Source organism: Ostrinia furnacalis, unplaced genomic scaffold (assembly GCF_004193835.3).
Source record: "Ostrinia furnacalis isolate ACB-3 unplaced genomic scaffold, ASM419383v2 OfSCF5876, whole genome shotgun sequence".
NCBI lineage: Eukaryota > Metazoa > Arthropoda > Insecta > Lepidoptera > Crambidae > Ostrinia > Ostrinia furnacalis.
This window is the reverse complement of record NW_021136115.1, coordinates 162664-188722: the sequence shown is the minus strand read 5'-3', so window position 1 is coordinate 188722 and position 26059 is coordinate 162664. Positions and strand designations below refer to the sequence as shown.

At 37.0% G+C, this 26059-nt stretch overlaps 2 protein-coding genes across 2 annotated transcripts; both read left to right on the top strand.

The window, feature by feature from the left end:
- Positions 1-10967: 10967 nt before the first annotated feature.
- Positions 10968-14458, top strand: LOC114361680 (uncharacterized protein CG1161). The gene is made up of 5 exons (XM_028316806.1): positions 10968-11168; positions 11884-12014; positions 12312-12426; positions 12906-13031; positions 13914-14458. The coding sequence occupies exons 1-5, from the start codon at positions 11112-11114 to the stop codon at positions 14058-14060; spliced, it is 576 nt and encodes a 191-aa protein (XP_028172607.1). The 5' UTR covers positions 10968-11111; the 3' UTR covers positions 14061-14458.
- Positions 14459-24509: 10051 nt separating this feature from the next.
- Positions 24510-25844, top strand: LOC114361683 (uncharacterized). The gene is made up of 3 exons (XM_028316810.1): positions 24510-24798; positions 24882-24970; positions 25069-25844. The coding sequence occupies exons 1-3, from the start codon at positions 24525-24527 to the stop codon at positions 25219-25221; spliced, it is 516 nt and encodes a 171-aa protein (XP_028172611.1). The 5' UTR covers positions 24510-24524; the 3' UTR covers positions 25222-25844.
- Positions 25845-26059: the final 215 nt, after the last annotated feature.

Sequence of the window (26059 nt, the reverse complement as noted above, 5' to 3'; positions counted from 1 at the left end):
TCAATGTTTTGATTCAATCATCTTATTCATAACAAATTGAAAACTAAATCGATTTTCAGGATCAGGTGAAGTAATTAGGAAGTTGTGTCTTGGAATAATATTGCATAATGTAGTCAACCATTGATGTATAGTTCAATGGTGTTAACTACCCAATTACTAGATACACACGCTAAAGTGCATAATTATTAATACTAACACTAAAAAAATAGGCAAGAAATACCGAAACTTCTTCCATTAAGACAAAGAAGACTCGGTGCGTGCGTATGCAAACGTTGTACAGTGGCGTGCATTAAAGATACGCGCGTGCGAGCGTACGTGCGCCGCGTTCGGAGCGAGCGCGGTTAAAACGCACGCTGTACATTGACGACCTTTCAAAATCAAAAATATTTTATTCAATTTAGACCACTAAAGTCTGGTCGCCGAGTACGTAGAATATCATCCAATGGGGGTCATTGGTCTTGTTTTGCTCTCACGCTCGCACACTCACTGCTGCCGCCAGTCCAACAGTCGCGACAGCAATATAATTACGCGGGAGCGATAAGGATGGGTAGCTTGGAGTCATTGGACGAAATTCTACGTGCTCGGTGACCGGACTATAGTGGCACTTATTAACGTCAAAATACAGTAAATAAAGGTAGCCCTTATGGGGCACTTTACATGTCTCCTTATCTTTTGGGCCCTACCAGCGCTTCAAGACAAACATATGGCAAGTGCTGAGAAGAAACGCTCTTCTGATTCTTTGTCTGAAAGATAAAAGTTTAAACTTTTCAGATTTTGGAGTCAGTGCGAAATAACGTGTCTTTACCATGGCACTTTTAACTAACTTATCTTAATTTCGAACTCCTCCTATTATGTTCTTCTCGTTAATTTCGTTTCGGGTCCAATGACAGTTTAACTTTTCATTGGTTGGGTTTTTATGGCGGTCAAGCTGTAGATCCTGGCTACACAGGAGTTGCAGTGGTGGGAACGAGAGGTGGGAATAGTCCCGTATAACTTACATTATAGGTAATTATCCCAATAAATAACGCTATTTTCCAGCTTTCGTGCTATTTTTTGTCTTTTTAAATTTTTTTGACTAAAAGCAGAGGTTTCTTATTAAAAAAATTTACTCCACTACTGCCTCTTTGCAGCCCAACCTTGTTTTATTCACGTTTAAAAAAAGCTAGAGTCAAAAACCCTGCAATGTATACCGCCGCCTGTGCCAGCGATTCCTAAAACATGCTGCGTGGTTGTCGCGGTGAGGCGAAGTCGATTTATCGCTCCGATGCTGTCACAAATACCCAACATTGTACAGTCAGCGTCAAATTTCGTGACACCCAAAGTGGCCAAAAAGTTGACAACACAACCTTATTCCAATTAGGGCTATCGTTTTTATACTTAACAGTTGGCACCCCTGGCGATTGATAGGACCTTACTCTATAGTGGCGCCATCTTGATCAGTGCAAATGCGATAATCCTCCTACCACTTTCGCGCTCACCAGTTGGTGCCACTGTCTTCGCTACTAACAGGCGCAAGTGACAGGACCTTACTCTACAGTGGCGCTAACTGGTGAGCGCTAAAACGATAGCCCTCATTGTCACAAAGACATGTTGCGAACTTATTGGCTACTTTGAGTGTCACGAACTATTTGACGCTGACTGTACACTCGACCGAATGACTCTTATATTCAGGCAGTGCCGTCATCGTACCTTTATTACAATCGTTATTATACGATTATAGTTCTCGGGCCATTCAATAAAAGTTTAGTAAATAAATAGGCAGATATAATTAGGTAATCATGTCCAAACCGTAGTCAATCATTTGATAAGCAATACCTAAACCGGACTATTGTTCGTTTATTTCTGCCAAATAGACATCAACTGCTGAAAGTCCTCACCCAAGAATTTCTTCCAAGACGGCTGATCCTAATACGAGATTATTTACACATAATTGAAATACATAATTATATGTTAGTATAAGTCTAGAAAGAATATCGTTATTAAAAAACATTTTTCTGTAAATTCGTATTTCATCTCATGGCCCACTGTACTTCAAATATGCAACATCACTGAAAAATAAAATCCTCATCGAATTCATGTGCTGAATTTCAAATAGCTAATCCCATTCGATATATCATAATACGAACATTTGTAAAAGGTTCTAATTTAAAAAAACTGCTACCAACTAGTTATTCGTTACTGTAACTGATTTAAAAAAGTTTCAAAACCTGTGTATTTCCATATTCCTTCTCTACCGTTTCAATTACAAAAAAAACGTAACCACTTTCATCGGGCTTCTAAAGCTCGCTGTCCATCAGTGGCTTTTTAAAGTGCAACACGCCAGCTGTCTGTCTAAAAATGTCGCTAGACTAAGAGCTAGTGAACGCCAGACCTACGTCATTTTATAAAAGCTAAAATATTAAACATAAGTATTATACATAAAAATCAGATTTAATGGTATAACGTTAGTAGAATTACAGTCTATTGAATATACAGAAAAAGCCACCGTAAAAGTTAGACTTACGTTATACCATCAAATCTGATTTTTTATGTATAATATATGCGCAATAATTAGAAGTATTTTACAGCCAGACAGTTTTGACAGTTCCAACTCCTTGCCAGACGGTTTTTTTAGGGTAGCTCCCAAAGCCCGATGACCCAAACTTCATAATTCACCAATATTATATCCTATATTGGGAGCATCCGCTGACAAACTTTCAGCTTTTATAAAATGACGTAGGTCTGGCGTTCACTAGCTCTTAATCTATTTGCATTCTTTATCGGAAATCCATTCGATTGTCTTTTAAATGTCATTGGTACAGTCAAATGGTACCAACTCGTTAGCGCATACACACACGGACAAAATAGTTGGACCAATAACCATAACTATTGGAACATAAAATAATTAATTAATAAAACACTGTACAATATTATTTTGACTAGCGGCCGCCCGCTAGGTACTTCGTACGCGTGGATCCCGTTTTACCCCTTTAGGGGTGGAGTTTCGTAAAATTCTTTCTTAGTGGATACCTACATCATAACATCTACCTGCATGCCAAATTTCAGCCCGATCTGTCCAGTGGTTTGGGTTGTGCGTTGATAGATCACTATGTCAGTCAGTTTGAGTTTTAAGTATTTAGATATTAAGGCTATAAATAACGATCTGTGACACACTGAATTTGACGCCGGCAAAGGTAAATTTTAATAAAACAATAGAAAATGCTTTTCTACAGTCATAAATAGATAACACGGAAAAACTACACGTTGTGCGCACTAAAGCTTCGTGCTACGGAGTCCGTAGCTTCGTAGCCCTAGCGCCTGTGCTACGAATAGTATTTTACTACGGGGCTTCAAGCTCATCCTAATACTTCTAAAAAAACTGTCTTTACTTATGTGAAAGTTACGTGTATCGTTTTCTGTGGTATTCTTGTTTGGAACAACAGTAACTCCATAATAGTATCACTCACGATTACTGCCAATGCATAGTACAAAAAGTAGGTCTATACTAAAAAATCAGGACAATCTCATATTTATTGAGATACAGGAATTAAAATTAGAAAGTCTAGAAAATAATATACTAATTAAAACATTCAGGCCCAATATTTTGAACGCCAGTGTAGTTTATTTCAAACCCACGTTAAATTAACTGTGTTGTAATATAAATGCGATAGACTACAAAAAGGGCAATAGACTTTTGGTCACAACAACTTTTTTTGACGTAGCTATATTTAAAAGGTGTACATGTAAAACAACTTGTCAAGTATTAATATTGAAATAACTTTTACAATGTCTAGCAATAGAAACATTGTAAACCTTAACATAGTACGGTGGCCGACAGCAGCACTTTAAGGTAAAAAGCTGTGGCATCGTAGTTATATTAAGAGTCATTTTGCAATATGAATGTGTAGTCTATCTAAATATATAGTACCTACATATAACTCACAGGTGAATGACTGACTGACTGACATAGTGATCTATCAACGCACAGCCCAAACCACTGGACGGATCGGGCTGAAATTTAGCATGCAGGTAGATGTTATGTCGTAGGCATTCGCTAAGAAAGGATTTTACGAAACTCCACCCCTAAGGGGATAAAACGGGATCCACGCGTACTAGTTTTTATAAATAGCTAGTCTATTTATAAAAACCTTTCTACAAGAACTTGGTCTATAATAGATCAGAGTTAGAATTCTAAGGAATAGTTACGTAAGTATTACTCAAACAAGCCTGTTTTCCCCTCTTTACTGGTTTCTAAGAATCACTGCAATTTATAGAAATACATCGAAGTTGGAGAAACAGTCAACTACAACAATTAGTCGAACGAAATCGAGTAAACTACAATGAAGTTGTAGGCTAATTATTTATTGGGTTGCAAAATTTTTTAGAGTTCATAAGGCAAAGTTGGTGGTCTGCGCTTAATTGTATAATAAAAAGAATCCAATCCAATCTATGCGTACCCAGCTGGGTCAACCAAGTAAAACAAAAGTATGTCAAATGTTACGAGTAGTTATGTGTGTCAAATTTTGCATGGGGGCTCCTTAGAATGTAGGTGCTGACTAAGACCGGATTTTGCAAAATTCAACCACCACGCTACGATGTCGCGGGCGGCCTACTACTAGCGACCCTGTATTTTTTTGCTCATTTATACTAGGTAGGTAGTACCTAAATGAGCAAAAAATACATACCCAAGTGTTAACCGTGACGCAGTTAAGAAAGCTAACTAAACGCGTCTCCCGGCGCGCAGGTAGCATTTCACGGGTTATAGCCCCCAGCGGACTCCACGAAATTCACGGCAAAGAGTACCTACACCTCGAAAGTTTATTGCGCTCAAATTGTGTGAATTATTTATTTAATTTAAAAGCGAAGATCCCGTGCGAGATCATACCGACTGGATGAGGCGAAAGAATGCAAGAAATAAATAAGATCTCACGAGAATTGTGAAGGTGATGCCGAATTGTTTTTGTTCGCCCATTTTGGGGCTCCTGTCAGGCGTTCTTTCTATTTACTAGTTATTTATTATATTATGTAGAGTATATTTTAGTAAGAGTTAGGAAGGAAGCTAAGCCTGCATGATAAACAAAGCTCTAAATTCGGATTCCTAATTCAGCAGATTCAATTAAATGGGTCAATTACTCACCACACCACTACACCTGGTCCTGTTCGTTTCAAAAGAGGGGCTTTAAAACACAAAAATATTTTTTCAAATTGAACCAGTACTTCCTGAGATTAGCGCGTTCAAACAAACGAAGTATAGGTTTACTAGCTTTCCGTCCGCGGCTTCACCCGCGTGGAATTTTGTCTGTCACAGAAAAAAAATATCGCGCGGGTTCCTGAAAACCGGGATAAAAACTATCATATGTCCTTTCCCGGGACTCAAACTACCTCTATACCAAATTTCATCAAAATCGGTTCAGTGGTTTAAGCGTGAAAGCGAGACAGACAGACAGACAGAGTTACTTTCGCATTTATAATAGAAGTATAGATTACAAAAGTTGCTGGTATCTATTGACGCGCGCCAATATACCAATGTATGGATTCTAAGTGTTATTCCGTGTGGGTTAATGGCGTCGGTGTTGCCGTTCCGTTTCGCACAAAAACATCGCATTCAAATTGTTAGTGTTCTTCTCAGTGGAGGTAATACCTACTTAATGAATACGTAAACAGGAATAGCGGAACAGTTCCATGTTTCAATTAGGAGCCGTTTTGCAATTCGGGTTGCTTCGGGCAAACAATATTTGTTTGGAATACTTTTGTGCGTACATAATATCTGCCTATTAACCTACCTACTTTTACTTTCCTGCATGTACGAATACCTACCTACTAATTCGTAGTTATATAACCTTTCTGTCTGTCCTTTTCACTTGAGTACTTAAAGGTTAAGTGCCTACTACATCTACCTACTAGGGGTCATCCATAAAGTACGTCACACGAATTTCATGATTTTTTGACCCCTAGTAGGTAGATGTAGTAGGCACTTAACCTTTAAGTACTCAAGTGAAAAGGACAGACAGAAAGGTTATATAACTACGAATTAGTAGGTAGGTATTCGTACATGCAGGAAAGTAAAAGTAGGTAGGTTAATAGGCAGATATTATGTACGCACAAAAGTATTCCAAACAAATATTGTTTGCCCGAAGCAACCCGAATTGCAAAACGGCTCCTAATTGAAACATGGAACTGTTCCGCTATTCCTGTTTACGTATTCATTAAGTAGGTATTACCTCCACTGAGAAGAACACTAACAATTTGAATGCGATGTTTTTGTGCGAAACGGAACGGCAACACCGACGCCATTAACCCACACGGAATAACACTTAGAATCCATACATTGGTATATTGGCGCGCGTCAATAGATACCAGCAACTTTTGTAATCTATACTTCTATTATAAATGCGAAAGTAACTCTGTCTGTCTGTCTGTCTCGCTTTCACGCTTAAACCACTGAACCGATTTTGATGAAATTTGGTATAGAGGTAGTTTGAGTCCCGGGAAAGGACATATGATAGTTTTTATCCCGGTTTTCAGGAACCCGCGCGATATTTTTTTTCTGTGACAGACAAAATTCCACGCGGGTGAAGCCGCGGACGGAAAGCTAGTAAACCTATACTTCGTTTGTTTGAACGCGCTAATCTCAGGAAGTACTGGTTCAATTTGAAAAAATATTTTTGTGTTTTAAAGCCCCTCTTTTGAAACGAACAGGACCAGGTGTAGTGGTGTGGTGAGTAATTGACCCATTTAATTGAATCTGCTGAATTAGGAATCCGAATTTAGAGCTTTGTTTATCATGCAGGCTTAGCTTCCTTCCTAACTCTTACTAAAATATACTCTACATAATATAATAAATAACTAGTAAATAGAAAGAACGCCTGACAGGAGCCCCAAAATGGGCGAACAAAAACAATTCGGCATCACCTTCACAATTCTCGTGAGATCTTATTTATTTCTTGCATTCTTTCGCCTCATCCAGTCGGTATGATCTCGCACGGGATCTTCGCTTTTAAATTAAATAAATAATTCACACAATTTGAGCGCAATAAACTTTCGAGGTGTAGGTACTCTTTGCCGTGAATTTCGTGGAGTCCGCTGGGGGCTATAACCCGTGAAATGCTACCTGCGCGCCGGGAGACGCGTTTAGTTAGCTTTCTTAACTGCGTCACGGTTAACACTTGGGTATGTATTTTTTGCTCATTTAGGTACTACCTACCTAGTATAAATGAGCAAAAAAATACAGGGTCGCTAGTAGTAGGCCGCCCGCGACATCGTAGCGTGGTGGTTGAATTTTGCAAAATCCGGTCTTAGTCAGCACCTACATTCTAAGGAGCCCCCATGCAAAATTTGACACACATAACTACTCGTAACATTTGACATACTTTTGTTTTACTTGGTTGACCCAGCTGGGTACGCATAGATTGGATTGGATTCTTTTTATTATACAATTAAGCGCAGACCACCAACTTTGCCTTATGAACTCTAAAAAATTTTGCAACCCAATAAATAATTAGCCTACAACTTCATTGTAGTTTACTCGATTTCGTTCGACTAATTGTTGTAGTTGACTGTTTCTCCAACTTCGATGTATTTCTATAAATTGCAGTGATTCTTAGAAACCAGTNCCATAAAGTACGTCACACGAATTTCATGATTTTTTGACCCACCCTCCGTCCTTGTCACAGGTGGTCACATTTCTGAGACCCCCCCTCCCTAGTGTGACGTCACATGTTTTGCAATTCCACATCGAAAAATTATTAAATTAACAGCAGTTCCGAAATTAGTTTTATTTCCATTTAAATTAAGTACTTTTTTTTATGAAATCAACATTATATCAAATATTTGAAACAATTGAAATGTGATGACACGAAACTTAGGACCCCTCCCACCCCTTGTCACACCATGTCACACTTTGTCAACCCCCTCCCCCCCTCTTTACGTGTGACGTACTTTATGGATGACCCCCTACTACTACTAGTAGCGGCCGCCCGCGACTTTGTATGCGTGTATCCCGTTTTACCCCCTTAGGGGTGGAGGTTTGTAAAATCCGTTCTCAGTCAGCACCAACGTTCTAAAAGGAACCCCCATGCAAAATTTGAAACTCCTAACACTTGTGATTTCTGAGATTTCGTGATGAATGAGTCAGTCAATGAGTGACCTTTCGCTTCTATAAATTTTAATATAAATTTAACACAGTGGACGTGAAAAGCCGTTATTGAACACGCATTGTGGCGCAAGTACACTAGGCTGAGTTGCACCACCTTACTTTAATGGTAACTGTAAACGTTAACCGGTGCTTTTTGTATGGAGTTTGACAGATTTTTGACGTTTGTCAAAGTTAAAGTAAGATGGTGCAACCCCAGCCTGGACAATTGACCGACACTAAGCGCGAGCTGGCATCCCGTGTGGGCAGAGTAAATACAAATGAGTAGGTCATCTTCATAGAAACGCCCTTAGCCTGAGCGCGGTTTGTATGTGAGCGCGCCAATACGTATGCGGCGCGCACGCTCACACTGAAAAAAATTTAGCGTTGATACCTAGGGCACTATTTAAGTTGTGAGCCTCGACAACATAACGTGTTGTTAGACGACATCTGATACTTTTAATGAAAAGTTTGACATTTTTGACTACAACCTTATTCAAAACTTTTTATCATTTGAGCACGTTTTGTATTATTAACATTGAATTGAAAATTATCTTTACTACAAAAACATGGAATTGACTTGCGGACATTTTCGCGCGAAGATTTATTATGACTTTCGACGTGGTTAATCAATACAAAACTGAAGCGGTCAGCTAAATTTGTCTTTTGGTGATAAAGATCTGTCCTTTACCATTGTAAAACGCTAGTTTAAGAAGTATAATATTGTATGTCATTGGCTCACCAGTGAACTTTGCGAAAGTCGTCCAAAATGACTAATAGTGGCGGAAAACATTGATGTTGTCAGAAAAATGGAAGAGAAACCTCGTCATGTGATATATCGTAGGATTGAGATAATCCTAGGCATTAATTCCACTAGCAGTAATAAAATATTGTATGACCATATTATGGTTAATACGTTTTTTTCTCGCTGGATGTCACAAAATTTTTCAAACGCTCAATAGGACGCTTGAGTCGTTTAGTCCTTGAAAATGTTTGATAAATACGTTTAAAAAGCTTTAAAAGCCGTTTTTAAAATTGTGACAGTTGACGAATTAAGGATCTATGCATAATGATCCTGAAAATAAACAGCTATCGACTATGGAGGTGTTTTAAGATGAACCATTTCCAACAAAAGTCCCATGCGCTCGGAACACTTTAAAACTTACGGTTGCCTATTTTTCCGAAATATCCGATTATATGACAGAAACGTTACTAGAGAAATTTAGAATGGTTAATTCTTAATAGTAAACAGCCACTTTTTTTCCAAAAGTCTTCAGTTTAATAAGGGAAACTGACCAGCATAGTCGAATCGCCATTCGTGACGAAAATGTGAGCTTTTACACGTCTCGTCAAACAACTGACTATTTGAACACTCAAAATATGAAATAAACAGGTCCAACGCTACAAAATTCTTGATTGGAATCTAGGCACTTCTTTTGGTACCCATATATTGAAATTAAATGCGTGAACAGCTATTTATGTAGCCAGAAGCAACTGTCGGTGCGGTCAAAAACCATGTTTTGGAGGTGCCTCAAGCTGAGTGGAAAAAATGCTATGAAAAGTGTTTCGGACACATTAAAAAGTATATAAATCATGAAAGACAATACCAATAAACGCAATCAATACCATTTTAATAATAAAATACTTTGTTTTCATAGTTAGGCTCACAACTTAAATAGTGTCCCACGTAGCGGTGAGGTGCGCTGAATTTTGTGATGATGATGATGGCGTATACAAGTACACTATGTGGGAAATTGATCGAGATAGTGTAAACAAGCACTTCCGTTAGTTTCGCCGTGGGTCGCCCATACCAGAGTAAATACAAATGAGTAGGTCATCTTCATAGAAACGCACCGAGCGCGGTTTGTAAGTAGGTACCTATGTGAGCGCGCCAATACGTATGCGGCGCGCAAGCACACACTGACAAAATTTAGGGTTGATTAGCGGTGAGGTGCGCTGAATTTTGTCCATCATCATCATCAGAAAGTAATAAATTATGTTATGTAGGCTACAAAAAATCTTACCCCTTCACAGTAGGTACAAAAAATATTTTTAAAGCAAACGATTTCAGTTTCCATATTCGTCTGGGTCCTCCTGTTCGCTGTCCATGGAGTATATTAGGTGAAATTGCCTCATTACACACAATAATGAGTTAGTTAACCGCACGATTGCCGGATACAAACCCTTGTCGACATAACGAGAACGATTTGTTTCTGTAGGTTTAGGTAGGAGAACTTTTGTTTGAGCAAGCAAGTGCAAAAAGTAGATTGACACAAGGACAGATTTATTTAGTGACTAGCTTTTGCCCGCGATTTCCCCCTGTAAAATTCGTATTTCGCATAAACAATAATACTTTAAGTTTCATCAAAATCCATTCAGTAGTTTTTGCGTGAAAGAGTAACAAAGTAATCATACATTTCGCATCTAATTTTATAATATTAATTCATGTCTTTATTCACCGGTTTCTCATTTCTGAAAGAATTTCAGGCGATACTTTTTATAAATCTTATTTACTAGCGCTGCCATCTATTGGGTAATGTAAGAACGTGTTGCTTGAATTAAGTTTTTTGTTAACTCCCATGTAAAGCGCTGCCATCTATTGGGTAATGTAAGAACGTGTTGCTTGAATTAAGTTTTTTGTTAACTCCCATGTAAAGCGCGCCATCTAGTAGTGTTTTTAATTATGAGAATGGCAACACTGTTTTTTAAATATTGAAATATTTTATTACAGTTGGACCAGCAAATATTTTGGTTTTGTTAAAATTAGATGTTTTTTTTTACATTTTATAACTATCGATACCTACAAAATCTCAAAATGTCTTAATTATTCTTTGCATAAATATGCTTTTTTCTTTCTGGTAACTATTTTTTATAAAAGAAAATGTCTGCTGCTACTGCCACTGTTATTGTATTGTAAAAAAAGTAAATTTCAGTTTTTACGAGAATTTATAGCAATAAATACAGCTGTAACATACGTTTTAAGTGTTTTAGATTCTAAATCATGTATTCTAAATATATCGTAGTGATTATAGTGTCCACGTTCGCTGTATTTGCGTCTGTAAGTACTATCAATTTTAAATTGATGTTTTCACATTTATTTACAAATAAATCATAATCCTACCTTTTTAAATCATTATTAAAGTACAAAGCAATCTTGTTTTCTATTCTGAGATATCTGTTAGGAGATAGATACCAAGAAATACCCTTTAATGTAGCTTATGTTGTAAACTTGCGTCCGCTCCTGCGTCCTACCTATTGTGAAGCTATTGTCCTATTGTCCTGCCTTTCATTCATGCTTTCGTTTCGCACTTGCGTCTGGTATGTACCTACACTGTATACAAATCCTGCAATTTTCATTTATCGCCATTCAAGCAAGTGGGTCAACATTTAACCATTGGATGACTCTTTCTCTGATATGATTACCGTTTTGTTCATTTTAATTGGTTAAAAACCTCGCTTTGTTGGTTATCACGATCATTTCAGCTATTGGAAGCCCACTGCTGAACATGGCCTTCCCCAATGATTTCCAGATTGGATATGTTTGTATCATTCAATATCAACACTTTCAGCCTGGATAGTAACACCCAGACCCGTCACAGAAATTAAAATTAATCATTTCAATTTCTGCCCGGCCAGGAATCAAACCCGGGATCTCTCGGTATAGTAGTCCGTTTTGAACCACTACACCAAATTGCCTACTACTATTGACTCCATGCAATGTTCTAGACAATTTTGTGCTTCAAGATATCCTTTAATCTTACCATTTTCAACAGGGGCAGTCTTATGAAGATAAGAGATGCAAATGTGTGTGCCCAAGCCCCGCTGCGGTGTTCAACAAGACCGTCGCAGACAAGACAGCCGATCACCGCAGGCACTACATCGCAAATGTACAACCCAACAAATGGTTGGTAGATTACCTTATTAACTATAGTCTGAGTGAGCGCTCACACACTCACTGCAGGCGCGCGTCGCACAGTCGCGACAGCAATATAATTACGCGCGAGCGATAAGGATGGGGAGCTTGGGGTCATTGGACAAAATTCTACGTGCCCACGGACCAGGCTTTAGTGGTGACGTTGGGCTACTACATTTTTTATTTCTTCAATTCAGTATTGTTTCTTGGTCTTATAGTAATGTAAGGGTGTGGTTAGAGAACTTTTTTTATTCCTTTTTAATAAATTTGTTTTGACAACCTTTTCAGTAACTGCGCAGGAGTGATTATCCCTCGAGATGGGGCAGAGATCCTGGGTAGGGAACAAGAGTTCTGCCCAAGATGCGAGTGCAAGTATGAGAACAGAAACACCACTATTATCAAGGTATACCCCCTTGTTCATTTATTAGATGAGTAGTAATCAACAAGACATGTAAATTTGGCCTTCCATTGTTGCTCCTACTAACATGCTACTCTCTGTAATAAACTCAATAAAAAAATTAAAACCAAGTCTTAAGCCTTGCCACTGATAGATGGTTTTTATATCACAACTAGCTGACCCGGCGAACTTTGTTCCGCCTTAATGGCAATAAATAACGGGATAAAAAGTATCCTATGTCCTTCTCCTGGCTCTAAACTACCTCCCTGACAATTTTCAGCTAAATCGGTTCAGCCGTTCTTGAGTTATAAGTGGAGTAACTAACACGACTTTCTTTTATAATATAGATATTTTTGTTCTGCTCACAATCAGGTAGCTTCTTGTATTGCTAAGATTAATAAATTATGAAAATAATGTTTGTTCAATTACTGCATAAAGTGTATCATACAGATAATGATACTTACACGTACACCATAATGTTCCAGGTAGTTGTAATCATAGTGATCTGGGTGATTATGCTCCTGGTGGTGTACATGGGCTTCCTCATCTGCCTGGACCCACTCATCAACAAGCGGGCGAAGGCTTCTTACCAGGAACACACCAATGAAGACGTGAGTATACACAGAATTCTGATTTTATGTCTGTGATTGAGATACATGAACACCACCAAGTTGATAATAATATAACTGGCAGGCATGCTTCTACAGAACCATGTAAAAGATAAGATGATGAGTATTTCAATAGCCTTTATTGGCAAATTTTTCTTTTGCCATGTCTTCATTCATCATTTCAGCCATAGGACGTCCACTGCTAAACATAGGCCAACCCCAATGATTTCCACAATGGTCAGTTGGTGGCGGCCAGTATCCAGCAGCTTCCTGGTACCTTTACCTTTTCCCAAGGTCTCAGCGGCAAAATATATTTTGGGATTTAAAAACTAACAAGTCATACTTTTTCTAAAATTGACATTATACAATATTTTAAACCAATGTACTATCGCCAACAGTCTTAACTGCCCATTGAAACTCATGTCATCTCGTTCTATCGCAAAGAATCGCCATTTGATTAGAGCGAGAGCAAAAACGGAAATGGATAGTTAACAGTGTGGGCGTGTGTACATATAAAGTACAGCTAACGAGAAGCAATACCAAATGTAAACAAACCCAATGTCATGGGTGAACCCGTCCGACTTTCACATATTTTGGAGGGAGAACGAGAGATTACGACAAATACACAAGATGGGAAGAGACAGAATATATTGTCAACTCGACAGTCGTATCGACCTTTTGTTACTGCTAGTTGGCCGTATTTTATGTATTTAATTTTAACTAAAATGTGTCTCTTATTTGGTACCATATTACATGCATTAGGTTTTTTTTTTTCAAATCTAAGCATATTCCAACGAGTAACAAAATGTACACTACACGCTCATATCGATATCATTTTTAATCAAATTATGTATTATCCTGCTAACTAAACTTGTTTCTCCTTAGGACGAGAGCGCAATAAGCGGTCCCTCCACCCAAATGGGCGCTCGCGGGAACGTTCTGAACCGCGTCACGCATCAGCAGGACAAGTGGAAGCGCCAAGTTAGGGAGCAACGTCGCAACATCTACGACAGACACACCATGCTGAACTAAGCCTTATAATGGAACCGGTATGAATGGTTACTGCTTTAGTAGGCGCGCACACCGTTGATTTTTAGTTGGCCGATAGTTGTGCCCGATTTTAATTTGTATGAAGAATCGGCCAAATCGAATCGGCGTAGTGTGCGCACTCCCATACATGCCCATACTGATCAACTGCCCGACTAAACTATCGGCCGACGAAAAATCAACGGTGTGCGCCTACTCTTAAGGCTGAGATTAATACACATCGATTTTATAAAAAGAAATTATAATGTTAAAACGCATTTGTAGCATGTGTATTGTATTGTAACACACTTCATATAGTTTTGGTTCATCTAATTGGTAAAAAGGATGGAGCATTAAATCAGTAAATGCTGGCTCATTTTCATTTACTTTTTAAGCACTTAACACAAATGCAAACTAAAAAACCCTAAATATACGTAATAAATACAAAACAATTTTAAAGAAATATATTAATAACTACGCTAGAATTTTTTTTTATGTAATAAGATCATGCGCTATGCGAATTCGCCGTAATACTCGATTTGATGCCAAAATAAGGGTTAATATGAGTACAGCTCCAGCCAAAAAAGATCAGTCGATCCTGAAATGTTAACTAACCAATGTAACAATAAATTAATAGCATCAAACAACCGAGAATATTGTACGCGCCAGAGAAACGCACACACTACAAATGCTAATGTGATAGTACCCTTACAGCGGTTTCGTACTACGTCTAAATTGAACTAAATTCTCAACCAAATCCGTTAAAATACGAAACGTCGGTTTACACACTAGATCCGATTTCTCTGTATGTTTTCTAGAACCATATTTTGACGGATTGGGATTGGTCGTAATGCGAAACCGCTTAAAGAGATGCGTTAGTATCATTTGCTACGTGAAAAAAAAAGCTTTTGCGAATCTTTAGATGCTCTTAATTTTATCATTTTGGTCACATGTCGTCCACGAATTTGTAGAACCACGAGCAGGCTTAAGTTAAGCTTCAACCAAACCAACGCGTGGTAGCCGGCCTGCACGATGGTGATGGCGATAAGATGTCGTGTATGAATTTGTAGCGATGAGTTCACTTCGACGCGTCCTGTCATTGGTCACGCGTCCTGTGAGACATTAGCCTATTAAATTCAATTTATTTATTTAAATATAACAATAATCCACATGGTTAGTAAATGGATGTCTTATACGACTATGTTAGTAATTATTTATAATTAAAATTATATTCATCATCATCATTTCAGCCGGAGGACGTCCACTGCTGAACATAGGCCTCCCCAATGACTTCCACATCGCACGGTTGGTAGCGGCCTGAATCCAGCGCCTTCCTGCTACCTTTATCAGGTCGTCGGTCCACCTTGTAAAATTATATTAATACCTACTTATCCAACCTGTTTGGTAAGAAGTAGCCGAACGAAATGTCGGATAATGGAAGAGTCGTACCTCCCGCCACGGTCTTCAAAATACTGTTGGGGTTCGCCCGTATCCTACTGAGCAACGAGGCAGTCTTCTTGCGTAAGACAACAAAGAAGCCGTCAGTATGCATACACGCACAGTGATCGCCAACGCCGAAGGGATCTGCACGCGTTGGTTTGGCTGAAACTTTACATGTGCATGCGAAATTATATTAATGTATGAAGTGAAAATTACAATTGGCAGAATCCACCTAAAATCGATGTGTATTAATTCCTGGCGAAAGTTATTAAAGTGAACCTGCAATAAAATGTAACGGATGACCAAATAACTATGAAAGGACGACGGCACGTCAAGATTAAAGGCGCTTTCAATTTAGACGCTTCGTGCGGTACGCCTGCAGCCTTGCAAGACCGCACACTAACTATTAATAAGTAATTGTCAGTTTTAATCCGACGTAGTTGTACAATTTGCCGTGTGCGGTCCTGCAGACGCAAGACAAACGCCCGACGCGAAACGTCTTAAGGTTACCCACTACACCGTATCATACCATGACCGTGCTAGGAACGTGTCAGGCAAATAAATGTTATTTGTATTGAAAAGTATGACACTGTCCCCAGTAGACCGTTCCGTCACCGACCAACACCGTCGCGTGCCATGCACGGAGCGTCAACAAATGTCGGCGAGAATATTTTCGATCCGTTCAGTGGGCATAGTAGAGCGTATCGTGTTGCTTTTCGTGCCTGACACGTTCCTAGCACGGTCATGGTATGATACGGTGTAGTGGGTAGAGACCTTTAATGAGGGTTTTCGCGATTGAAAAATCCGCCAGATGGCAATACGTAGACGCGAGGTCCAAATGTTGCATGATTGGTTATTTTTGACATGACATGACATTGACAGATGTCAAAATCCACCAATCGCGCAGCAGTCAGACCCTACATCCGCGTCCCGCCATTTGGCGGATTTTTCAATCGCGAAAACCCTCATTGAAAGCGGCCTAATACCGACATCTTACGCAGTTGCAATATGTGTGATTTTGCAACTAAAATGTAGTCTGATGTGCTGGCGTTCGTTTCAAACTTTGTCGATGAAACAATCGAAATTAAAATGTCATTACCACCTATTTTGAACCTTGTTTAGATTGCAATAAAGTTAAAAGTATTGTAAGAATGATAATGTTATTAATTTGTACACTGGGTGGAAACGATATGTGTACTCACTCGATTATTTCTAGGAACAGTAATCAGTTTTTTGATATCTTATATAGTTTAGAAATAATCGAGTGAGAGTTTCCACCTTGTATATATGTATAGAATAACTTGTAACTCGCAAGTAATTAATGAATGAAGAAAAAACGTAATTTATAATATAACACCAATAAAATCATATTATGGGCTGTTTAAATAATATAAAAGTGTGGCCAGTTTAATAATATAATACTGCATAATTTTAGCACTAGCATAGTATTTATACATTTTATATACTATATGATTATAGTCTAAAACCCTGATTTTCCAAAATAAATAAGTAAAGAGCTTTTTTAAAGCTTGCAATACTAATTATGACGGCCTAGACGCAGACCACTGACTTTATGTTGGCCAATAGTTGGTTATTCAGGGCTGTTATTCAGTATGAAGATATATGAAAGTGTGCAACATTGGATCGGCCGGTTCTTCATACAAATTAGAATCGGGCCCAACTATCGGCCGACTAAAAGGCTGTAGTCTGCGCCTAGATTAAGACACCAATATAACCAAACTTGTATTATTTCTTTTATAAGATTTTTACGAACAATGCTACTTAAAAATCTTACTTAAATTATGCCCGTTTTCCACCAAAGCGGAAAGAAGAAGGGATGTATTTGAATAACCAATCGTGTCCTCTTCCCACGAGTTTGTCGTAAGAGGCAACTTAGGGACTACACATCAAACAGAACGGGCAGCAGCGCTCTCTGAAAAACATCAATCTTTTAAACTGCGATCTCCAACTCGCCTGCCAAGCGTGGTGATTATGGCAAAACCCTCCACTATAGTGGAGGAGGCTCATATTCCAGCAGTGGACTGTAAAGGGCTGTTGATGTTGGTGATGATGATGCAATCGTGTGTGTTTACATCAAACGTCGATATCGAGTGCGTAAAAAAATACATGAAATGTATGACGGACAGCGTCCCTAGGGGATACATCCAAGAACAAAAATCATAGATTTTTTTGACGCACTTGATATCGAATACGTTTGATGTAACTCACACTAAGCTGCTGAGCTGTGCTGCTCAGGTGATGTGGAAATAACGAATAACGAAATCTGATTGATTGGTTATTCCGACACATATTATCCTCTACTCTCCGGCTTGGTACAAACCAGGCTTTATTATACATACAATAATTGAAACAATAATCTCAATAAATATCACCTTATGAATATTTTCGATACACATAAACCCAAAGTAGATGAATTAATAACCATTTTAAAGCATATTCCTAGATTATAATTCAATATATTTGTAAGTAATGGAATATTAACGAGAATTATAATATTTATATTGACAGTAATGTATATTATGTAATTGTTAATACCTCTATATAAAACTTATGCTAGAAAAAAATAGTTCAGTCACTTTATGCATTTAGGGCCTCCGCTAAAATTCGCACATGTTCTATTTGCATTGTATTATTCGTATTTGAGCTATTCTATAAAACGAATGTAAAATAAGTCTACGTCTATTAGTTCCGACGTTACTGTTGAACCCCTTCCCAGCGGTTCCATAGCGCGGTTAGACATGTTCTCGTATTATAGATGACCCAAGCTGAACTATCCCACCAAACTCAATGACAGGGGGGCGCTACCATCGTTCAACTATATGGTTTCCAACATGGCAAAAATCGGAACCAGCGATCCGGTATTAACGGTGGCGCCCCACTGTCAATGTCATGCATAGGACAGTTCAGTATTTTGGAACTATAGGTTGTTGTATTCTTTCAGGCAGTGCATTGTCACATGTAAAGCTCACTCGCCTTTGTGTAATTAAAAAAAATAGTATGAGAAGCGCATGCGTGCATTTCAAGCGCGAGTTTTAACGGAGGCCGTGGCGTGCCGATTACACTTTAGCTAAGCCTAAATAACATAACTATAGTATTTCAAAAGCTTATGACAACTGCTAATTACCTACAGCGAAGCGCCCCGCCGGCGGGTATTATATCAGTCGAGTGTCACGCACGCGCCCGTCAGGACGCTGGCGTGCGTTGTAGTACCTAATTCTATAATCGAAGTATTATTTAAAAATGGACATAAAGAGAAAGAAATATTGAGTTTTAACGGAGGCCGTGGCGTGCCGATTACACTTTAGCTAAGCCTAAATAACATAACTATAGTATTTCAAAAGCTTATGACAACTGCTAAAATATGAGCCTGTCAGCCCTGAAATATTATGCAATAATAGTATATTTAATAATTCGATATTTATAAAAAAATTTAGTAATATCATAAAATATAATTATTGTTTTACATTTTTATATAGCTTATAATTTGTCGTGACAAAGTGAAATGTGTTTTTGTGAATTTATTAATAAACTTCCGTATGTACAACGTTTTAAATGGTTACGCATTTTTTCCTAAGCAATACAACTGGCCACACATATTTTTATCTACATAGTTCGATTTAAATTTTGTACATCTAGATAGATATAGGAATATAAAATCGAAATAGATTGGCTTCTAACTACATTCGTACTTTTATATAACATAATAATAATTAATATACATAATCTCTACTGAAAACTAGAATCGCGCCCTGTTTTACGTAGCAAGGAAATAATAGATGATAGATTAGTAGAAAATTCTTTATAATTCTTGCAATAGAACCCATGAGATTAATTAATGTTGATAATCTTCTTTAGATTGCATAAAACAGTCTCCCAGTTTGTCTGTAAGCTTATATCTTTCAAACTACAATTGATTTTAATGCGGTTTTTATTCAAATCAGTGTGAATCGAAGGTTTAGATGCACAATACATTGCACCAAATAATCCTTGTGAAGCCGCGGCGGCTAGCGACCCGCTTTTTGTCGTATTTTCATAATAAAGTATTAAAGAAGACATTTTCAAAAACGATTGCTATTCCTAACTAATGTGTATCGTATTTATTACAATTACATGTATCCATTATGCATTATATGTGCAGTGAATGGTATTCTAATGTATAACAGACGACAGCACGAAAGGCTAAACTTATGGCCGCTGTTATAGCGAATATACAGTGTGAGTCACGTTAAAGTGTACATATGAAAATAGATGAAACTAGACCTATTTTTATCGACAAAAAAGAGGTCAAAAAATTTTTGAGATTTTTTTTAATTTTTTCATAGAATTTTTTTTCTTTCAATTACTTATTGTAAAGAAAACGTAATAACTTTTAAACTAAGCGGAATATCCTGATAAAATAAAAACAGTAATAATGCTAAATAACAGGCGATACTAAAAAAATACATAAAACAAACAAAAAAAGCCAACAAATAATAAAAAATGATACTTTTTGAAAAAAATCTGCTTTTAAATTCGTGTTTTTTTTTGTTATTTGTTAAATTTCTCCAAAAAATGTCCCTATAACCGGTGGTTTTTATTACTTTGTATTATTCTCTATCGTATTACCTTCGTAAAACCAAAAATCGCATGTCTCTATCCGTATCACAACGTTTGCAATGATCGTTTGAACTAAGCCTCTCCGGGCGCGCCATTCAACGTTTCGTTAACAACGAAACTGAAAATGGCTCTAGATTTGTAATTTTGATAAAGACACGTTAGATTTCAAATAAAAACAAAAGATTTCGAAGTAAAATAAGCATTTTAGTTAAAATTAAAATTGTCTCTACCTGTAGCGGAGAATAATGTTATGGCAGGCCTTTGTTCAAACGATCATAGCAAATGTTGTGATAGGGATAGAGACATGCTATTTTTGGTTTTACAAAGATAATACAATAGAAAATAATAAAAAGTAATAAAAACCACCGGTTATAGGGGCATTTTTTGGAGAAATTTATCAAATAACCAAAAAAACACGAATTTAAAAGCAGATTTTTTTCAAAAAGTATCATTTTTTATTATTTGTTGGCCTTTTTTGTGTATTTCATGTATTTTTTTAGTATCGCCTGTTATTTATCATTATTACTGTTTTTATTTTATCAAGATATACCGCTTAGTTTAAAAGTTATTACGTTTTCTTTACAATAAGTAATTGGGAGAAAAAAAAATCTATAATAAATTAAAAAAAAATCTCAAAAAATTTTTGACCTCTTTTTTGTCGATAAAAATAGGTCTAGTTTCATCTATTTTCATATGTACACTTTAACGTGACTCACACTGTATTATCAAATGTATAGATTGGTGTGCTTTCGACTATATTTCAAAACTACGCCTCCATTTGTTCTTATTATATGTTACTTTTAAATCTAAATTAGTTATTATTTATTTAGATAAAAGAACCTGATGTAATCAGAGTTCAAATAAATACTAGTAAATAATTCTGTTTTGTATATATTTGTAAATGTGTCGATTTTTGTAGGTTAATTAATGTAAATATTGTATTGTTTATTTATGGTTTGCTATTATTAAAGTTTGATCGGTAAATGGTGTTTTATTGTACCTACCTGTCCCTGTATTTCCTAACAATTAATAACTATTATAAACATTGACTCGCTAATGTGGATTTGCTATGCGATTTGGGTTGTGTGGTTACATTAGAATTATAATAATAGCGAAAGTGATTAATTATGACTTAACTTTTTAGCCATTAAACTGATTTAGATAAAATTCTATTAGAGATAGTTTGAGACCCATGGTAAATCTTAATATAAATCAGGATACGCTTGTAATTAAGTTTTTCTGTAAAATTGCCGAAATCCATGCGAAAAATGCCTAGTCACATTTCACAAATTCAAGCTCCTTGCAGTCGCGCTTAAAGTGGCCATGACCATAACAATTCACGTACTGCTGCTATTGCTAATCTCATTATAAAATTAATGTAATTTATTATTATTAAAGTAATAACATGCATTGTGTATTAAAGTACCTGTACATTTAATGACATATAAACAGGTTTTTGTTGAGTGGTACGAAAGTGACAATAACATATGCCCTCTCCATTGGGTATACTCTTTCTATGTCTCTCACATTGCCATCTATCGGCGAGTAGCCTAAGTTATAGATAAAGGTCGTCGCACATTTATCAACCTGAGCCCCGATTACGCTAATTTTTAACGTCTCCAATACAAGCGCTTCTTCGATTCTGCGATACGATTGGTCAAAACAGTTGACGTCAGCTGTTTTGACCAATCGTATCGCAGAATCGGGGCTCTGGAAAGGGATCAACACCACTTTCACCGCGCGGTCAACGAGACGTCCACCCTACGTAAGCACATACGTACGTAAACGGATCAGCGTCAATTCGGCACTCGGCTACGGGTAGACGATTAACTCGATATCGGTAGGCTTAACATTTTCAGCCACAACGCGACTGGACGGCGAACAAAAATCAGCTATTTGACAAATCCATATCGCAGTGTCGTTTTTACAGCTAGTTCTAACGAAATTGTAACGCAAACGAAGCGCAACTGCGTCTTTGTGTAAAAGCTGACAGAGATCTTTTCTCAAACGTAAGTCAAACGCTTTACGATCATTTGCTGTATTTTAGTTTCAAAAATACGGTGCTTGGATCATACTGCGATACCGAATTGCGCATCAGCTGGAAATGCTGGAATGAAAATGGAGCGCGACTAAAAATGAAGCGCGAATGAATTGGAGACATTGCAAATTAGCGCAATCGGGGCCCTGATTAACCGCGAAGCAAGGCGTTTATATGGTTTATATAATAAACTGACACAAAAATAATAAAAATAAAGAAGCTTTCGCTAGATGGTTGGCTCAAGGGTCAGATTCAAAAGGCGGTGATCCTCAGCATGGCACGCATTGTCCGGAGGTTCCTCAGCCTGTGACCCTGACCACCGGTAGCTTGGGCCCTGCTCCGCTGCCAGCGGGTTAACTATTTTTAAGATTTTTGTTTTTATAATGTATTTTTATTTTTTGATAATTACATTGTAAAAAGAAAAATAAGAATGAAAAATGAATAAAGAATACAAATAACAACTGACCGCCTCGAGTTGATACGGTTACGATTCCTTTTCGGGTTGAAAAGTGTGCTATGACCTTAATTTAGGAAAGCTTTTCTTAATTAGAGATTCTACCCGTCCATAGATGTCGCTGTACTGCATACTAATTATACAGCATGTTCAAAAAACTTGTTTTCGTATTAATTATGTAAACAGTAAATAAAATCGTAAAGGTATAGTTAATAAGTATTTGAGATTAATGAAGACACTGTTATGTTGTTCCAATACTTCCCGTTCATTCTGACAAAAAAAATATGTTTTGACAAGACATGTTTTTCTGCATCGCAAGTAATTATTTTTTTTAAATGGTTATTACCTAAATAATAACTTCAAAAACTCAAATATCTATACATTTTCTAATTTACAATAAAACTACATAATCTTAATGTTTGATGATGAATTTGAATAAAATATAATGGATTGGTAGTACTGTGGTAGTACCTACTCGTTCTCCTCTGACAATATCTTCATATTTTAAATATTAAATGTTTGCATGAAAGCTGAAGAATTTTTAAAAATTTGTAAACAGGGTTTTAAATTCTTTTCGCAATAAATTCCTAGCTATCTTAAATTATTATCTTTAAATCCAATTTAATTTTATCAACCTATAACCTATCTTAAAAAATATTTTAATATGAAATTGTGAATTTTTTAGATATGAAAATATGAGCCGAGCCGACTTCTGTTCGCAAAATTTATAAAATGGCTAAATATTAAAAAATATCAAATCGTTACGAAAAATTCTTCAAGTATTAATATTAAAAATTATAATTGATAATCGTCACAATTTTATTAAATTAATAACAATTAGGTAAATAGGTATATTAATTTAAAAAAATTGGTATTCATTAATTATAAATAACTTATCAGAATATTTTTTTATTATAATGAAAGTTATAATAGGTACTACTTTTTGTATCTTTTAGTGATTATTTTGATTAATTTATATTATTAATTACCTGTGTAATTAAAATAAAATAAAATAAATATCTTTCAAAAATATATTTTCTCAATAACCTATCATTAATGTTTTGTAATTAATACAAAATTCGCAATAATTTGCCACAAAACAAATTTAAAATACTAAAAAACGTAAGAATAAAATTAAATATCATTTAACATGATGCATTGATCATTTCCATTATTTTAAAGATATTTATGTAGACAACCACTTTATGAAAAAAAAAATATTATCATATTTCTATGCCTATCTATCTAATTTGTATCTCATTATGCGCCCTCAAAGGGTAAAATTTGCATAGTGCATACAGTATCTTATGTGATGATGGAGGGTGGGGGCCAGACGAAAGTATTGATTGGAATTCGTTATCATAAAGCTTTAAACTCAATAATATCAGCTTTAAGAGTCAATTTGGATCGTAGATATGAAACATATAACATTATTGCAACTGGATCTCTGATTTGCGGGGGATGATTGATACGTATAATAATTTTGAACGGTCTGTTTTGAAATCACTTTTAGAACTTTTAGAAAACGCATCTTTTGACCTAAAATTATAGACCTAGCCTCTACTCTTTAACTAGATGTCCATTTGGAGGACTCTCTCATTTCCTAGATACAAAATTGGCAGAGTTAGGGGTTGATTATGGAATAAACCCTTCACAGTCAAATCCGCAGGATTGAGCTTGTATAATATCAGTGCAGCCAACATTACCCACGTGAAAGTTCTAGAAGCTTCCATCATGTTTCTCTGCAGCCTAAAAATGAATTCTGCCCTCACAATCATACCAAAACTGTGTGCGATAGAATGAAAATCGATGAACAAGCGGGGTGTTGCGTCTGTAGCGAGGAAAATGGGATGGAAAATCGAGTAAAGGAATACGCCGCTGACCCTTCTAGAACTTTCCACACAGGAAGTTCGTTTTGAGCATGCGCGTATCGACCGACCGAGGGTGCCTGGTTTTGCTGGGCAGTCTGAGCTTTAGTCGTCGCAGCGACCCGACCGAGAACGGTTGGGTCCCTCCAGCCACCTCAAGCAACCCTGGACAGCCCTCTCTCCTTGATCCATCTGAGCCCCTATGGGCCGGGGCGGGTTGCGGTCTGGACGCTGCGACGGCTGACTGGACGAACGCGTTCAAGATGGGCCTATATATGCTGTTGGCAGTCGCCAGCAGTTTCCGGGTCCTAGTCGCTGGTCTTCCAAGTAAGTACTATTACCAGGGCTCACACATGGGGATCTGTTATTTTTTTAATTCAAATTACTAATTCTATTTCTTTTGTTTATAGGACAGGCGAGATTGCGGCCTCCCCACCTGATGCAGTTGGTGTACGGCCTACGGTCAGCGTCTTCGCCAGCCTATCGATTCGGAAAAAAGGTATTTATTTATTTCTCATTATAATTCCTTTGTCCTTTAAATTTTTTATTTTATTTTTACGGACATTTTACTCATCAGAGTATTTTTTCTCTTCGCAGGCTGACAAGACTGCTGCCCTGAAGTACTGGTCCTCGAAGACAACATCTCAGCCTACATCGGCGTCATCAGAACAAGACGAAGCACCATCCGGAGGAGCGGGGAGGCTGTATACGGCGGGACTTTCTACTTCTACTTCATCTTCTCCTATTTAAGCAATATATCATTTACTTAAGTTGAATTATTGTAAATTTCATAAGTTTGTATAGTTTACTCTATTGTCTTACTCTTATGGCGCGGCGACTTGAAAATTCTTCTCTTGAATAATTTTTGTATGGGGCTGACCAGGATTGCGATTTTGAAAGGACTTATTCTTGTATAATTTCTCTATCATATAATTGCTCTTGTATTCTTATTATTGCTCTTGTATAATAATTTAGACTGTCTCTATTCTATATTCTTGTATTCTTTTTGTATCGCTCTTCCTTGAGATGTGTCTAGACTGTAGAGGTTCCGACTTGCTGGATTCGTGTGACTCAATTTTTTGCCGCTATATAATGGCAAAAAGGCGAGTACTCAATAGATAAGAATGTATCCGTAAACTGTAACCGTATTAGGACGCGTTCTATATAATATTCGATGTGAGAGAATTGGTGTTTTGATGTTGTGATCTTTATTTTCTCGTACATTTTCCTGTGTTCCCCTGCTTATTCGTTCCCCTTGTAATCTCGATGTACCCCTAACCCTTCATTCCCTTGCCTTTTCATGTCGTTCGGTGTAAGCTTTTCTCAATATATAATGGAATAATCAATAAATAAATGTATCTCGGTGTGGTAAATTGGTGTTTCATTTCAACCCTTTGAATCACTATTAAAATCAAAATATTAGGAATAAAGAGAGGTAGGCATTTGAAATAAAAACATAGCCAAGAAGGACTTGTTTTATTACCTTTAAATTTAAAAAAATATTAGGAATCTATAGGGAGGTAGGCAATTAAAATAAATAATATAGTTAGCTGAAATGACTTTGTTTTATTGCCCCTTATTCCGAAAA

Excerpts from the sequence above, each read along its gene's own strand:
- LOC114361680 (XM_028316806.1), top strand. The coding sequence starts at position 11,112 with ATGTATTCTAAATATATCGTAGTGATTATAGTGTCCACGTTCGCTGTA. Across the intron at positions 11,169-11,883 it reads CGTTCGCTGTATTTGCGTCT|GGGCAGTCTTATGAAGATAA; the intron begins GTAAGTACTATC and ends CATTTTCAACAG. Across the intron at positions 12,015-12,311 it reads AATGTACAACCCAACAAATG|TAACTGCGCAGGAGTGATTA; the intron begins GTTGGTAGATTA and ends CAACCTTTTCAG.
- LOC114361683 (XM_028316810.1), top strand. The coding sequence starts at position 24,525 with ATGCGCGTATCGACCGACCGAGGGTGCCTGGTTTTGCTGGGCAGTCTG. Across the intron at positions 24,799-24,881 it reads CCTAGTCGCTGGTCTTCCAA|GACAGGCGAGATTGCGGCCT; the intron begins GTAAGTACTATT and ends TTTTGTTTATAG. Across the intron at positions 24,971-25,068 it reads CCTATCGATTCGGAAAAAAG|GCTGACAAGACTGCTGCCCT; the intron begins GTATTTATTTAT and ends TTCTCTTCGCAG.